The following is a 15,473-nucleotide window of genomic DNA, read 5'->3' on the forward strand; positions in this document are numbered from 1 at the left end:
TACAGAATACCTCCCCTGGTTACATTTTCTTTCAAAACTCCACTCTTATTCATTACGCGGAAAAAATTGTTTATCTTCATAGATCGTTTTTTTTTTACCTTATTGTGGCGTCACGGGTTTCATTACCTCCCCCTTCCCATCTCCTCCATACTTGGGCCGTCCTGGGACAACGAAGTTTATCGGAACCTGCTGGGATGAGCCTTTGTGGTTACTTTTACAGAATGCTGTGGAGTCCTTCATTGCCGGTGAACAATCGATCAGTCACGACTATAGACGCTCTCAAAATCAATGACGCAGTGGCGTAGCGACAGGGGGGGGCCGGGGGGCCGTGGGCCCCGGGTGCAAGGGGCCAGTGGGGGGGGAGGGGTGTCATATACGTCTGAAGACACTCCTCTTTCTGGCGGCTACACCCGGGGAGGGGGGTGACAGAAGACCTATGGGCCCCGGGTGCCAGACGACCAAGCTACGCCACTGATGACGTAACGGCCGACTGGCGTGAAAGCTTCACGGTGGCGTCGCCATCCCCCTCCTTTTCCCTCCTGCGTCCTCACTGTCCTACAAAGCATGTTCCAAGCGTAATTTACTAGCAAGGCTGTGCTTCCTCTTAAAAAGAGTACGGGCACATATTTTAGAAGTTGCGGAAACTCTCCTACGGGCTACTTGCGCGTATAAGGATGAAACTTAATTAGTGAGCATGAAGGTTGGGAAACACGTGTAAGATATTTTAATTTGGTGCTGAAATCGGTCTCGAAACGCCAGAGTTGTGATCACCGACACTATCCTGGTACCATGGCACCGAGCACAATGTCCGACGTGACCTTGTCATTGGGCGTGGAGGGAAGGGGTCACGTTGCCCTTCCTCCTCTCTCGCTTGGGCGAGCCGTGGCACGCTGCCGAACGAATTGGCGATGTTTTAGCTCGTGCTCCGTGAAATTTACGCGATGTCGGTCATACGAGGTCAGCGAAGAACCACTGTGCAGCCTGTGGGCGCAGCAGTAACTACAGTATGCGGAAATCTCACGCGACTGCACCAACATGCGACGCGCATCATCAGCCGTGGTGCGCGGGCATCTGGCGAACAATTATGGCTATGTCGGTTTTAAAGCGAAGCTTTCTTTGCCTCTTCGACTTTCCCACTGCTGCTGATGTGGGCTGCTGCGGCTGCTGCTGTCCGGCATGCCGCTAACGCCGGCCACGTCAGGACGTAGTCGAGACGTGGCCAGATCACAAAAACATAAAAGGCATGCGCTGTCGGTGCTTTGTTTCGTGACATATCTTTATGAGCTGCCGTTCTCACAATTCCGAGGAATGACTTTGTAAAGAATGTAAGACAAGGTATGCGCCACTTGGAGGGCCTGCGCGGTTGTGGTTCAGAATGATTATGCGCCAAGCGACGACGTCGACATCGGATTTTCTGCGTTAGGATACGGCAGCAGTGTGGCACAAAGGAAAGAAGGCCAGGGAAGCTCGTGTGAAGATTTACGCCGCATCGCATCTGCACAATTCCCTGTGGACGTCTAGCTATACAACAGTCGTGAGGGGATGTGAAATGTTACCTTGCCTGCTCCGCTCGACGCTTTATTCTGGGTTGTAGCGTTGTAGCTCACAAAACTGCCTCTCTCTCTCTCTCTATATATATATATATATATATGTATATATATATATATATATATATATAGATATATACACACAACGCTACAACCCAGAATAAAGCGTCGAGCGGAGCAGGCAAGGTAACATTTCACATCCCCTCACGACTGTTGTATCACGTCGATATATTACAGTCAAATAACGCCAATGAACGCGAACAGCAGACAAAGCTTCGCCTATATCAATTCTTACAGCGCGTAGCGTCTGCATATTTTTTATTCGGTGAAACGCAGATATGCCATGTGACATGTTTATGGTAATATGTTTACATAGCCTGTGGAAAACAAGAATGGATGAGCGTCATGAGAGGCTTGTTATTCATCCTGCGAGAGAGCATTTCATTGAAAGCGTGCTATATCTGCGTGAAGCTTATAAAACGAGAACAGAACCACCCGAATGGATGCATATATTGGATGAACTAGCGGCAATCAAGTGTTTTTAACTATTCGCAAGGGCCCAAGACAGTCATTGCTTTTACCATTATGAAGTGTATCTGTTTATGCCGTATGTGTACGTCGAAGACCGGCAATAAAGAGAAAAAAAATATCAGTGGCGTTTCTGAATTGCCAGGGTTAATGGGAAAACATTCTCATTATCCGATCGCTTGGCGTAAGAACTAGAACATAGGAGTGCTCTTGTACGGCCAGCCCAATGATACCCCGAAACATCTAAGCGGCAATCGTTATAAAATATTTGCGTCAGCTACCGACATCGTTCTCACGCAATGCAAGTCTAGTAGACCTGAAGTCACTGTGCCATGTCTATACGTTAGCTTCCTACAAGACGCCAATGGCGTTGCTCAATACAGGTGTCACTGCGGTTTGCGAACCAGCATGATGGGTATAAGTTACGTGCTTCGGCATTGCCTTTTGGCCCTCTAATGCAGTATTATCCAAAGGGATTTGTGAGGACACAATTTCCGATAAACGGGTGAGTGCGTCGTAAGGAGGGGATGAACAAGAACGGGAGAAATATCGGTTTTCATACTCTTCTTAAAAGAAAATAAAAGAAGAAAAAAACACTGGTTAGCGCAGCGATAAGACCTCGCATGGTCATGCCGCATGCTTCGACCATGCGTTACATAGGACAAACATAGCTATAGCCCAGCATCTACCACTGCTTTGGGCGCTGTACGGTATGTTGTTATCACTAAGCAAAGCTATTTTATTCGTAAAAGGAAACCTGGTGCAACGATTACGAAGTAGTCGCGCAATTTATCTACATATAACAATTTGAACCCTTGTCAAAGCAAACACCACTTTTCCACCACAGCAGAACGGTACCCACGTTGCTATAGGAGCGTCTCATGTTTCGCGACTACTCAGTGCTGCTAAACCACAGCTTATAACTACAGCGAGAATGCTGCAGTAAGGCGCTACTGCTTCCCTGGGCGTGAAGCTGTTTTATTCAAATTTATTTTTGTTATCGTGGCCGACGTTCCCTCCACCCGTGAAGACATGTATTCGTTCACTCTCGTTTGAAGTCGCGTTCACGCTGAAGCAACTTTTGAATACATAAGCTCTCTTCACTTCATGCTGGTTTCAAGATCAAGAAAAAAAGAACATAGATTACAACTTCAAGCAATAAAAAATAATTTGAATTCATTAATTTTGCGCCGTTTGTTAATTCGACCTTTCGGATAACTCGACCGAACATTTCATACCCGCAAGGGTCGAATTAAGGGGAGTCGATTGTATACGCGTTTATGTGTTCCCTTAAATGGACATCTCCAAGTGCTGCTGTAAGGTATATATATATATGCCCCGTCCTCCTACAAGTTTCCTGATATGACGCCAATCCGTCTGGTCGCCTACAGCATCCGAACAGCAGGAATGTGACCCCTTCAGACCCCTTGTCATCCCTCGGGGTCATCGGCTTCCTTCATTTTCAATATTAAACCTGTAAATGAAAACTAGTGACCAACTTGGGTCACTGATTATGTGGTAATGTGTATTAACATATATGCCGCCCTTCAGCGAAGCTCTTTCACAGTGCCACACACTCAGTGGCCCAAGTGGGTCGAATGGTTGGTTTCGAGCCCTGTTCCCTCAGCCCAGCAGCCCGATGCGCTACCCATTCGAACACTGACTACCCAATGAACCAAGTAAGCGCGAGAACAGTTAGACCCAAACATATATAGATACAAACATACATAGATACAAACATAAACGGATACATATATACATACATAGCCCCAGAAATGAGTGATAACCAAAGCCAGACGTATATGACGTGTTTCCGGCTCCCAAAATCACTCCCGCCGCATTCAACCAGTAAAAGCATAGCCTTTAAGATCCGCATTTTAAATACAGAGTGCGTCACCCTATGGGGCATGGATTTGCACACCAATTATTGCGTGAAGTACCCTAAGAATTCTAGCGAATCCCTATCCTGGCGTAAAATAAAGCTAGACGTAGGCACTATATGTTAGATGTCGCCAGGTGACGCGGCAATAGAGGGTGAAAAGTCAAGGAAACGAACCGCCACGTGATGCTTACCCTGTTTCTATGTTTAGGCAAAGAGCGGGTGCTTTTATCTGAAGAAAACTGGAAAATGGAACTGCGATTTTGCAGCGATGCATGTTCCCGATGCTATTCCTTTTCGCGCTTTCCGCGCTGCTTGAGGGGTTAGAACTACGCCTCACCCGCGTTACCAATGAGCTCAGCCGGTCGTGAACGCTGGATGACGAAAGTAGTATAGAATCAAGTGGAAAGCACCGCTACGAAATCGCGGCCATGGACTCTCCGTCGAGGTACTAGCTGCTGTGAGCACGCACCCGTGCCATCTGATTCAGGTTTGTACGAGGTCTGTTGTTGATAACAATTGACTTTAAAAGCTATCTTGTATCACCACTCTAACCTCGTATAACGAAACTGTATATAGCGAAATAACGAATACAAGGAATGAAGTGAAATTCTCTTGCATATTCAAATTGCAGTACGTGCTATAATGGCTATAAGGAAGCAATGTTTAACGAAGTCATTCTGGCTCCCCCTTCAACTTCGTTATAACGAGGTTTTACCATTTTATTTCGGGTCCGAGGAGGATACGGGGTGGGGGGGGGAGCGTCTTTTTAAAAGACTGTGAAGTCGGGAGAGCTGCGCTGTCGAAGCTCACGCGTTGCCGTGGACCTCTGCTTTGGCGCTGCGCGCGCACAGGGTGTCTGACACGCAGCTGCTGGACTCGTCGGCGCTGAACGAGGATGCCCTGAGCAGCACGAGTCGTCGGCTGGATGCGGTGATCCCGGACTCAGCCATCTACGTCGGCGGCGCATTCATCGCGCTCGTGGTCGTCGGCGGGATCCTGGCTTGCGCCATGGCGCTCAGGACAACCACGTCGCGTGCGTATCGCTTCGCCTTCTTCCTGCAGTGATGGCCCTTGTAAAGCCCCTTAAACTTCGTAAAGTAGCGGCACGCTTTGTAGAATGCCCTCTCCTCCTCGCGCGCTCTGGCCGAGGCCGACGCCGCGTCGCTATTGGCCTAATAGCATCACGTGGGCCTTCGCGCCGTGCATCAACGCCATTTTTGCTCGAGAAGCGTCTACGGAGTGGTGAGGAGCGCATGTTGGCGCCGTTGCTACGCGCGAGCAGTGTAGGCGCCGCCACGGTCGAGGAGGGAGCATGAAAGAGAGTGGAAACGAGGAGGAGTGAAGGCGAAAGAGGAGAGTGTCGCTACTTTACGAAGTTTAAGGGGTTCTAGGCCCTCGGGGTTCAAACCTTTCCAGATCGCCGTCGCCTTGCAAACTACGCTTCTTCAGGAGTCGCGGAGACGTGACCCCCTTTCCTCCGCCCCCGGAAAGACAGGTCGCGCGTGCAGAAACACGACGGGGAACAATATAATAATAATAATAATAATTGAGATTTTACGTGCCAAAACCATTTTCTGATTATGAGGCACGCCGTAGTGGAGGACTCCGGAAATTTTGACCACCTGGGGTTCTTTAACGTGCACCTAAATCAAAGCACACGGGTGTTTTCGCATTTCGCCCCCATCGAAATGCGGCCGCCGTGGCCGGGATTCGATCCCGCGACCTCGTGCTCAGCAGCCCAACACCATAGCCACTGAGACGGGGAACAAAGGGGGGGGGGGCATACTGAATGCATGGTAGAAGCGAGGCGTACGACTTTTGAGAGCATGTCACCCGCCGGTCGAATGTCCCTTTCCGTCGCCTAACCTAAAGCTGGCGCTTTGGTCTCGAGGAGCCGCGCAGTGTCCCTGAATCATACAGGGTGTCCCACGTAACTTATGCCAAAACTAAAAAAAAAATGAAAATATGCGAGTACCTCGTCGCTGGACAGGCCCATGGAGGTAATGTTTGCCATCGCTTGGAACTAATGAGACAACTTTTTCATTTCGCCTAAAAAACGTGATTAGTTATATTCATTAACTTCTCAAGTATTGCAATCAAAGCAGAATTGTCAATCAGAAAATTGCAGGCCATCATGAAACCTTACCGATCCATTTTTCTGTTGCTCAATACGTGCTACATAAATGTTTTTCATTTTTTTCCCGGGCGTTTAAGATAGCCCGCAAAACAAAAGAAAGTACCGAGCGAAAAGTCGCGCGGCATTTTTCGAGTGCTCTTGCGGGCTTCCTTAAATTCTTTGATTCCTTTTCTTTTGCTTATTCGAAATTATTTCAGAGTTTCTAACTGCATTGAACCGTATTAAGCGTGCCAGAAGACGCTCATAATGCAAAAAAAAAACAGCAACTTCTTTGACGTGATGAAAAAAAAAAAAGCAGTTGCAATCTAATGCCGTTCGCATTTGTCGTAACGAGCGCATCGGTGTACATGATTGTGTTCTTCGCAGATCTGGACATATTGGGCACGGGCCTACCGCTCGCGAAAGAGGAAGAAGGCAAGTGCTGCGCTCCGCAGCTCTTACAACATTTTAATAAAAAAAAGAAAGATAGCGAAAACAATATGGACCCCTTACCATAATGCCATATGATAACATTGTTTAATGAAGGGAAAGTCAGACATACACCCGTTCGTAGCAATTGCTACAAAGGAAACCTAAACGGGTTCCTCGAAAGAAAAGCCTCGCAGTTGAAGAAAAATTCGTCCTGGTCCGGGTCTCCAACCCGGGACCACCGCCTTTCCGGGGCAGCCGCCTTACCATCTGAGCTAACCAGGCAGCTAGCAGGTGGCAGGGCGAAGTCGAATTTGTTGGCAACACGAAGCAAAGTCAAGAGTTTGACATAATAGCTCTGCGGAAACCCACAAGGTGGAGAGAAGTAATTAATAAAGGGAATATCAGACATCCCGGGTTCGAGTCCCGGACCAGGACGCATTTTTCTTTAACTGTGAGGCTTTTCATTCGAGGAACCCGTATGGGTGTCCTTTGTAGCAATTGTCACAAACGGGTGTTGATGTCTGATTTTCCCTTTATTGATAACATAGTTTATATGGGGACATGCGGGTTTTCATACTGTATCCCGTATAATCGTATAGAAGAATTCGATGTCAGGTGCATGTTTAGAGGGGACGAGTGAAGGGGGCTCTGGCTTTATTGCGCTGTAAACTAATTTACACCCTTAACCATGAATAAGAGTGTAAATCGGGATTTAACTCAGATGTTTACGCCCTTTTTGGTGTACATGTGAGAGTTATATATCTACTTACACCCTTTTTCAGTTCTAGGAGCGTAAATTATTCTATAGTGCATGACAGCGGAGTTCTCATCGCAGACTTTCCTTTATAAAATTCCGTACGTTTACATCAACTAGCCGGTTCTCTTTTTCATTTCAACTGTGCAAAGAAAGTCTTCAAAACTGAAAATAACAGTCACGCTCGGCGTCGAAAATGTGGGCATCGAAGAAACGCTTAGAGGAGAAGCGCAACCACTCATAATCTGGTTGACTGCGGGACCTCCTAGCTGACAAAACGTATGTTTTAACGAACGCAGGAAACCATCGAAAAGGACTGTAACAGCAACGCAAGCACAAATATCTGCGGTATACGTGTATGTTGTTAGACGAGTGTTGTCTTATTTGTACAACTGCACATAAACGACAGCAGCTGCGCAGGTTGCGATGTCGTGTGACGCTTTGCTCAACCGCAACACGTTATAAACGTTTTTGCGTAACCTAAACGTTTTCATTAAAGGAAAAATAAAAAAGAATAAATAAAATGCCAATATGTGTTAATAATCATGTCGCTGCCAGCGTCTTTACGTCTTCAGCTAAGTATGGCGTAGTCGGCCATTACTGTAAGAGTTCTATGTCCTACGGTTGAACCAGTAGCGGTGCTCTACTGTATTCGGTATTCCGCGAATTATATACACGTAGGTATATAATACCTCTATACCCGCGAATACTGTACCTGTAGGTACATGCTTAAACTATAAGCGCGGAAAGTACGTTAGGGCTGATTACATTTCAAAGTGGATGCGTTCAAAATAAAAGCAAGTGATTATAACTGCTTCCGACCACATGAAGCAAAGGGAAGTGTAGATGAAATTATCTGTTCTTTCTTAATTGAAATGCGCGAAACAAGGCAAATTGAAACGAGAACACAGAATTAAAGAGTCAACAGCCGTCGGTGAAGTAAAGCTTAAATCACACCTTCCGCATTATGCATGCGCTGTCCTATAGCATCGAGTTATTAAGCGGTTGCTTTTCGTCACGTGTCAGTACTAGCCAATTGACTCTTTGCTGAGTTTGCTAAACTTCAGTTCCGTGTACAGACGGTCGATGGAGAGAGTACACACACAACAAAAGTGTTGTCTATAGATTGTCTATATATACATACTCTGTGTCTGTATATATATATAGTATAACCTATAAGACTGAAACTGTCGCAGATTCAGCTTCTCCGCCCGTGGTCATGCCGAGTGGAGTTCAAGGCGGAAGCAGCGGAGGTGCGTCGCACGACCACGACCAACCTTCGAACCTCGGCGTAGACAACGAGCCGGAGTCCGACGAGCGCAGACAGACCAGGCCGCGTGAGTGTGACCGCGTCGCCCTGATGCGGTTCCACGAGCACACGTCATCGCGAGCACGTTGCTAATCACGAGGTCGCGGGATCAAATCCTCGGCCGCGCTTCATAATAACGTCGCGGTTTTGGCACGTAAAACCCCATGTAATAGATACTTTTAGCGTGTCCGCTATTCCGGCAAACCGGGGCGGTTTGGGCGGATTGCCGGATGGTCGGGGGCGTAAACGTGAGCGGCCACATTGGTGGCGCCAGCTGGTGGTGCAAAGATCAATCACATAAACACAGAGCGAATTACTATATTCTTCTTAGCTGGGGTGTAAGTTCTCAGCAGCGGCGTAATTGTGTTCACAATTACGCCGCTGCCGAGAACTTACACCCCAGCTAAGAAGAATGTAGTAATTTGCTCTGTGTTTAGGTGGTTGAGCACAATTACGCCACTGCCGAAAATTTGCACCAGCAGCGAAGCAGAATAAAGTAGGTTACTGCAATTTTAGCTCTGTATTTGTCTGATTGAGCTCTACAACACCAGGCGGCTGCACCGCTCCGGCCGCTCACGTTTATGCCCCCGCCCATCCGGTAATCCGCCCAAACCGCCCCAGGTTGCCGCTAAGTCTCTAGTGTTTTGTTAAGCCTTATACCGCACCCTTTTTGCTACGCTGCGTCGCTGTGTAATCATGAAGCCGATAACGCAAGTTGTTTTCATTGCACTGAGCGCCGGCTTTGTTAATGAGCCTGAAGAGCGGAGACAGACCAGAGCAATTGCATGCTTGACAGCGTCGTGTCCCTAAGCACTGAACGAGGGCGTCGACGCGTGGTGACTGGTACGTGTACACCCGGCCACAAAAGTTTACGGACCACGGGATCTCGGAAAACGCTCAATTCCCGAGCAGCCTGTGGCAGTAGCCAGTAGAACTGTATACGACAATGTTGTTAGCACATTTTAGACGAGGCCAGAAATGCGAATACCAAGTTGCGTTGTAAGGTTGCGGAAATATCCAGCTTTTTCTCCGATTTCATGGTGCGTAATATTTTGTGGCCGGGTGTACATATAGGCTCCATTTGGCCAAATGAGGGGAGAACATGGGACGAAAGAACGCACGGCATAAAAAAATTGGATAGAGTATGCCGCCTGTACCACCGAAGTATTATACATCTTGGCTGTCTTGGCGCAAATTATACTTTAGACAAACGGGCTGTTGTATGAAGGTCATGCAGCGGGTGCACGCAACTTCTTTAAAATATGGAGTAGGCAGCAAACTGGCACTGCACTGCAAAGATTGTCGGTTGCTTGCGGTATCCTAATGAAAGCCCCCTATGGAAGTATAAAACTAGAGGACACGCCAAATCGACGAAGCAAAGCAAACAGTAACAAAGAAGAGCGTCCATTACAGCAGCTTCAGTTAACCTGGTTCATAAAGAGATCAACATTTTGTGTGGATGTTCACGTGCGCGACGACTGACAGTTTGACAGACACAGTAATATGTTCTTACCATTTCGTCCCTCCTCCCTCCCACTCCTCCCCCTCCCTTTCTTATGCAAGTGTATTTATACTCCATGCGTTGTATGCAATAAACGTTAGTTGCAAGCAGCGCAGTGTGGTCCGTTTACGACGCTGCTTCCACTCGTATTCTAGACCGCTTCACCACGTGCTTTACTGCGTGGCATAACTGTGGAACCGTGAAGCCATAAGAAGCAACGCAACTTGCTTTCCTTGCATTGCGTAAATGCCTCGTAAGTGAGCGCGTTGACAGGGTCAATTTCTTGATTCATTTCAAATTTCGTTGTTCTCGTTTTCTAAATCGCAGCGAGAGTCCGCAAAACACAGGCAAGGCAAGGCAGCAAAAGTAAGCACTCTTTGGTGTTTCGTTTCTTAAACCTGTTTGTAAAGGAACGTTCTCTGCCCTCATGGTAGCAGAACCAAGTACACGATGGCACACTGTTAGGCGCGCTAATGCCTATTCAAGCCAACGAAGAGCGTGAACTAATTCTACAGTGTAGGAAAAAGAAAAGTGATGATGGTGAAGCACGTGGAAGACACCGTTTGTAGAAAGTTCACTCTGCAAGTCTCCGTGTGAGACGTATAAGCTAATATCAGTTCTGGAATAGCATGCTTACGCGAATCTAACTCGACACTCTGTTATCAGGAGCCCAAAAACAAACAAACAAATAGCTGAAATTACAACAAAACAACTTGTTGTGGCGAAGTCCATTGAAATTAATACTTGTGGAAGGTCGTCGCATATATATATATATATATATATATATATATATATATATATATATATATATATATATATATATATATATATATATACACGATGACATTTTTATTAAGCCAACCACAATTTCAACGACATTAAATCGTTTTATGTACTTTTTGTCGTACGCTACGTTTTTTTTTTGTCGCAAATGTTTTAGATGATTGCGCATGACAGGTCGTAAGCTTACCTCTCGTTACACGAGCTCATTATCAATCGCCATTCATATAGACACGATTTCCACGAACTATTCTGTTCTGCAACGACGACTGGCAACATCTTTCGACGCTGTGCGCAAACAGAATGCGTCAGAAACATCCCCGCCGTAACGCGAGTTTTCTCTGATTCACCACGCGGGATGCAAAGAAGGACGAAAAAAAAAAAGGGGGGGGGGAGAATGACGGGTATACGAGCTTCGACTTTCGACCAAATTTACTTTTGAAAGCAACAGATGTTATACAACCACGTATGATTCCACAATCGAGGAGCCATTCAGCCATGACGCTCGTCGAATCTGCAAAAACCAAATCACAATTTAAGAGGATCGAAACTTTAGCGTGAAAGCGTAAATGAGCGTAAAATGCAGACATACTCTCGCAAGACAACTGCCGGACCGACTTGAATGAAAGTTCTCGCAATCGAGGGAGAAAGTTGAAGCCTAGCGTCTGTAGAAAGCAGACGTTTCATAGAAACCTCCTACATTAAAAAAAGAAACAATGAAAAAGAGAAGCCACTATTCTCCATGAATAAAGAAAGAAAGAAAAGAAAACGAAGCACGAGATTGTGCATTTCTGCATAAAAGACAGATATCACACTTTTGTCAGCTCCATCTATTAGAACATCTAAAACGCACGAATGTGGTGTATGACTTTATAGGTTACGTGTAATTGTTGCGATGCTTACGGGTGTTTAGAAAAGCCCTGCTCGCAAATTGCTGGTGATTTGTATAATGGATCGATTTTATCTGCTTTGAATGTCTTAATAGGTGCAGTCTGCAGAATTGTGACACAAGTTGCAGAGTTCAGAACATGGTATCTGAGGTTCCTTCTTGTTTTTTGCATTTGAAATTTTCAACAATATTTGTGAAAAAAAATTGATCACCTGAATATAACATCTTCCTAGAGTCACTGGATTCATTATCGTCCCGGGAAATGTTCTCGCTAGATAACCTATTAACTGATATGAATGAAATTTATCGCATTTGAGAGCGACAGCTAAATTCTACCGAGTTTGTCAAGCAGAATTTTGGTTCAGGGCATCAGCCTTTCTATAAAATTTGCCACAAATGGACAAGTTAAAAAAGAAATTAGGAAAAGACAACTGAAGCACGAAGTGTAAGAACTCGTAGGTCTGCAAGAAAAAAGAAAATAATGCTGGAGTTCAGTAAACTGAACCTTTTAGAGAATCTTGAGCGGAAAAATGTGATGTATTGGTTTACAGCCCACGGAAAAGTATCGCAATGCTTACGAGCGTTTTATTCACGGTGTAAGATTACAAACTCTTTAGGTGAAGATACTGGCGAGGCGCGATCGACCAGATAATGCAGCAACGGGGCGCGCACCTCGGTCCGGTGACGACAGCGGACATCTATCGGCGCGGCGACGCACTTTCAAGACAGAAAAGGCTTTATCTACCGTTGCCGACGCTTCCCGGGGAAATCTTAATTCAATGACATTCGGGCGCTCTTTCTGCTGCGTCACCTCACAGATGTATAGCCGCTATCGTCTGGAGCACGTGACAGGCGCCTTTCTTTCTCCGCCAGTGACCTACTTTCGCCGCGTCACTCAATCATTTCGGATTTGCCGCGAAGCGGCGGTCGCTATAGCAACGGGAGATAAGTCCTTTTCTGTCCTAATGTTGTGTCGTCCCACCGATAGGTAGCTGCTGTCGCCGGTGCGCCGACGGGCGAGCGACGCTGCTATCATAGAGAAAGACATTCTGTTGCTTTGGTCGATCGCGCCTTGCAAGCAAACGGAGAAGTGTGCCCACCTAAAGCGTATGTATCTTGCACCGTGTTCTTTATCCTACTCCCAAAGTAATGCCACGTTTCAGAGTCGTGCACGACGCATCAATTTCTTCCGCTTTCGATATCTCAATTGATGCATCTTATACTTAACTGTGGCATCGCTTTTTTATCGCTCAGTTAGAGTTGCAAGCTTGATGCTTCAGTATTTTTGGCGACCTCTAACAATTTTTGTAAAACAATTCATGGTTTAAATAACTAATGATTCGGTACATGCTGCCTTTTGAATGTAACAAACGTGATTAAATTCCAGCAGTGGTTGCCTAGCAAGACGGTTTCTCCGGCACCGTGTATTTAGGTCGAAACTCTCGAGCTAAAGCTTCCTCCCATTACGGGATCACGAGCTAGCTAAAGTAAGATAAAATAAACGCGAAAACAAGGGCATTCAGCTGTACGGACAGGACAGTTTTTTTCGCTAACTGTTGGCGCAGACTCTTCAGAATTACTCAGCTCTGAGACTAGGCGTACGCGCTTGTATCCCGAATTTTTTGCACTTCGAGATAACGGGATTGCTGAACAGAACATTCGATGCTTGAGACCATGGATGAAGGAAACTGAGGAGACGCCCTACCCCTCCCGCGCGCTAGGAGAAAAGTGCGGAGGTAATGACGTAGTAGTTTCTCCTTTGTTTTGCTGTTTTTTTATTTCTTTGCTGCTGTGGCCACGCCTTTCGGGCCACAATGGCGGCTTTGTTAATGTTCTGTGCGCTCACACGTGTTGCTCCGTAGGGTTCGTACCGTGGCAAAGGCGCCGTGCGGGCAGGTTCGCATTGGTCTCCGTGTTTTATTGCTCTGCGTTATCTGCACCGTGCTCTACCGGATGTTGCTGTGGCCAGGTGGGACAGGAGGAACTAAAGTTCGTGAAATGAACGCGCATGCAACGCTGTACGCAATGTACCGCGCCACGGTAATGGCTACGGACGAAGGAATATCCGCGGGAAATTTTGCCCTCTTTGGCGGAATCATGCTAACGTGCTAACGAGTGTTTAGTATTGCTGCGGAGCGCGCGCGTCCTAGCAGCCCGGTTGCGCGCAGCGCGGCGTGGTTTCGCAAGAAGTGGAAACAAGAGAGGAGAGCTGGCCCGATAGGCGGAGCAACGCCATGAGCAACTGCAACTTCCGGCTTCACTTTAGCTTCACAAAGAGTGACGTCAGGGCCTCTCCTGAGTTTTATAGCGGAGCAACGCCATGAGCAACTCCAGCTTCCGGCTTCACTTAAGCTTCACAAAGAGTGACGTCAGGGCCTCTCCTGAGTTTCCTTCCTCCATGCTTTAGACAATAGAGGAACTTCGCAACAGGGGAACGTCCACTGGCGCCACCTGACACTCGATGCGCGCGTTAACTGCAGAGCAAACGGCTCGTACCAAAAGGCAGCCGAAGGCAACACCAGCGCCGCCGCCGCTCGTCACGGCCGAAGAAGGAGAGACGGCGGCGTCTGAGGACAGCGAAGAGGGCGAGGAGGCCACGACGACGTCTGAAGGTGCAGTAGCTCTAAAGCGATAGCGCACTGTGCCATTTGGCCGACTGATTACTGGGGAGCTTTAGAGATGTGAAACCCTATGTTAAGGAACATTAGGGAGTTCAAGGAATAGGGGACCCACACAGGCGTTTAAAACAGCGTGCGAAGGGTACAAAGGAGTTGGCGTTTTTGGCTAGGCAAAGTCGCTTGGGGACACTAATTTCTGAAACTTTCTGTTAGAGAGCTTTAGAGTCGGACGCAAGCCTCTTGCGTCCGACTTGAATAATAAGCATTCCGCATGAGTCTCACCAATACCCAAGATGCGTAAGGTGCCTTGCGTTCCCTAATCTAAAACGTTCTATTACACCCAGGGCGCACAAAACCAACGCAAGCGGAGTTTGAGTTTATGGGTAGGCTAAGCCACTTGGGGTGTTATTACTTTTTATTAACTAAACGTACATTTATAACCCATAAGCTCTCAGAGACGAACTCGGCTGAAATTCTAAAAAAAGAAAAGAACGATTTCGGATCGCTTATCGGTAATAGAGCGAGCATACCGCACTGTTGATTGATTGGATGAGTTTTTTATTAAATTTTTTCGTGGGTGGGCCTTTGGGCAAGTACGGGGAAAGGAAAGAAGGGGTCTTGGAAAGGGAAAGCGCGCTGCTGGAGCAGGATCTATACAGCCAGCATAAGATGTCAGACATTCCGACAAAACCGAGGAGATACTTCAGGGCAGGGCGATGACGGTCGTCTAGGATTTTTGCTAGTGTGAAGATGACTTCACAACTGCCCGGCTTCAGTTAAGGAATTTGCAATATGCGGTCCAAAGGGAATAATTAAGCATGCATTTAGCGGATATACAATGTTTTTCGAGCAAGTAATGTCTGCACCTCCGCGAGTAGTGAGCTTGAACTGGAATTGTATCACCAGCCTCAAAGGAACTACAATTTAAAAGGACACGAAACAGGACGGTTAAGTCTGCTTAGACATGCGAATTAAGTATTTTTCAAGATTCTGTTTTCATTATATTCGCTAAATATAATGTTGGTTACTCGCAGAAGAAAACAAAATGCGATGTATTTCTTGTTCAATTTGGCGTTCAGGCGGCAGGACCAGCGGGTCATTGTGTCTTCGGTGATTC

At 46.8% G+C, this 15,473-nt stretch overlaps 1 protein-coding gene across 1 annotated transcript in view; it reads left to right on the forward strand.

Moving 5' to 3' along the window:
- LOC142588268 (uncharacterized) overlaps positions 1-15,473 on the forward strand; it is a 40,238-nt gene that overhangs the window by 1,121 nt on the left and 23,644 nt on the right. The window contains exons 3-7 of the mRNA XM_075699842.1: positions 4,809-4,990; positions 6,461-6,508; positions 8,456-8,596; positions 10,397-10,435; positions 14,219-14,350. Coding sequence (XP_075555957.1) covers positions 4,809-4,990; positions 6,461-6,508; positions 8,456-8,596; positions 10,397-10,435; positions 14,219-14,350 — 542 coding nt within the window. The remainder of the gene's footprint in view (positions 1-4,808; positions 4,991-6,460; positions 6,509-8,455; positions 8,597-10,396; positions 10,436-14,218; positions 14,351-15,473) is intronic.

This window comes from Dermacentor variabilis, chromosome 7 (genome assembly GCF_050947875.1).
Source record: "Dermacentor variabilis isolate Ectoservices chromosome 7, ASM5094787v1, whole genome shotgun sequence".
In the NCBI taxonomy this organism is placed as follows: Eukaryota; Metazoa; Arthropoda; class Arachnida; order Ixodida; family Ixodidae; genus Dermacentor; species Dermacentor variabilis.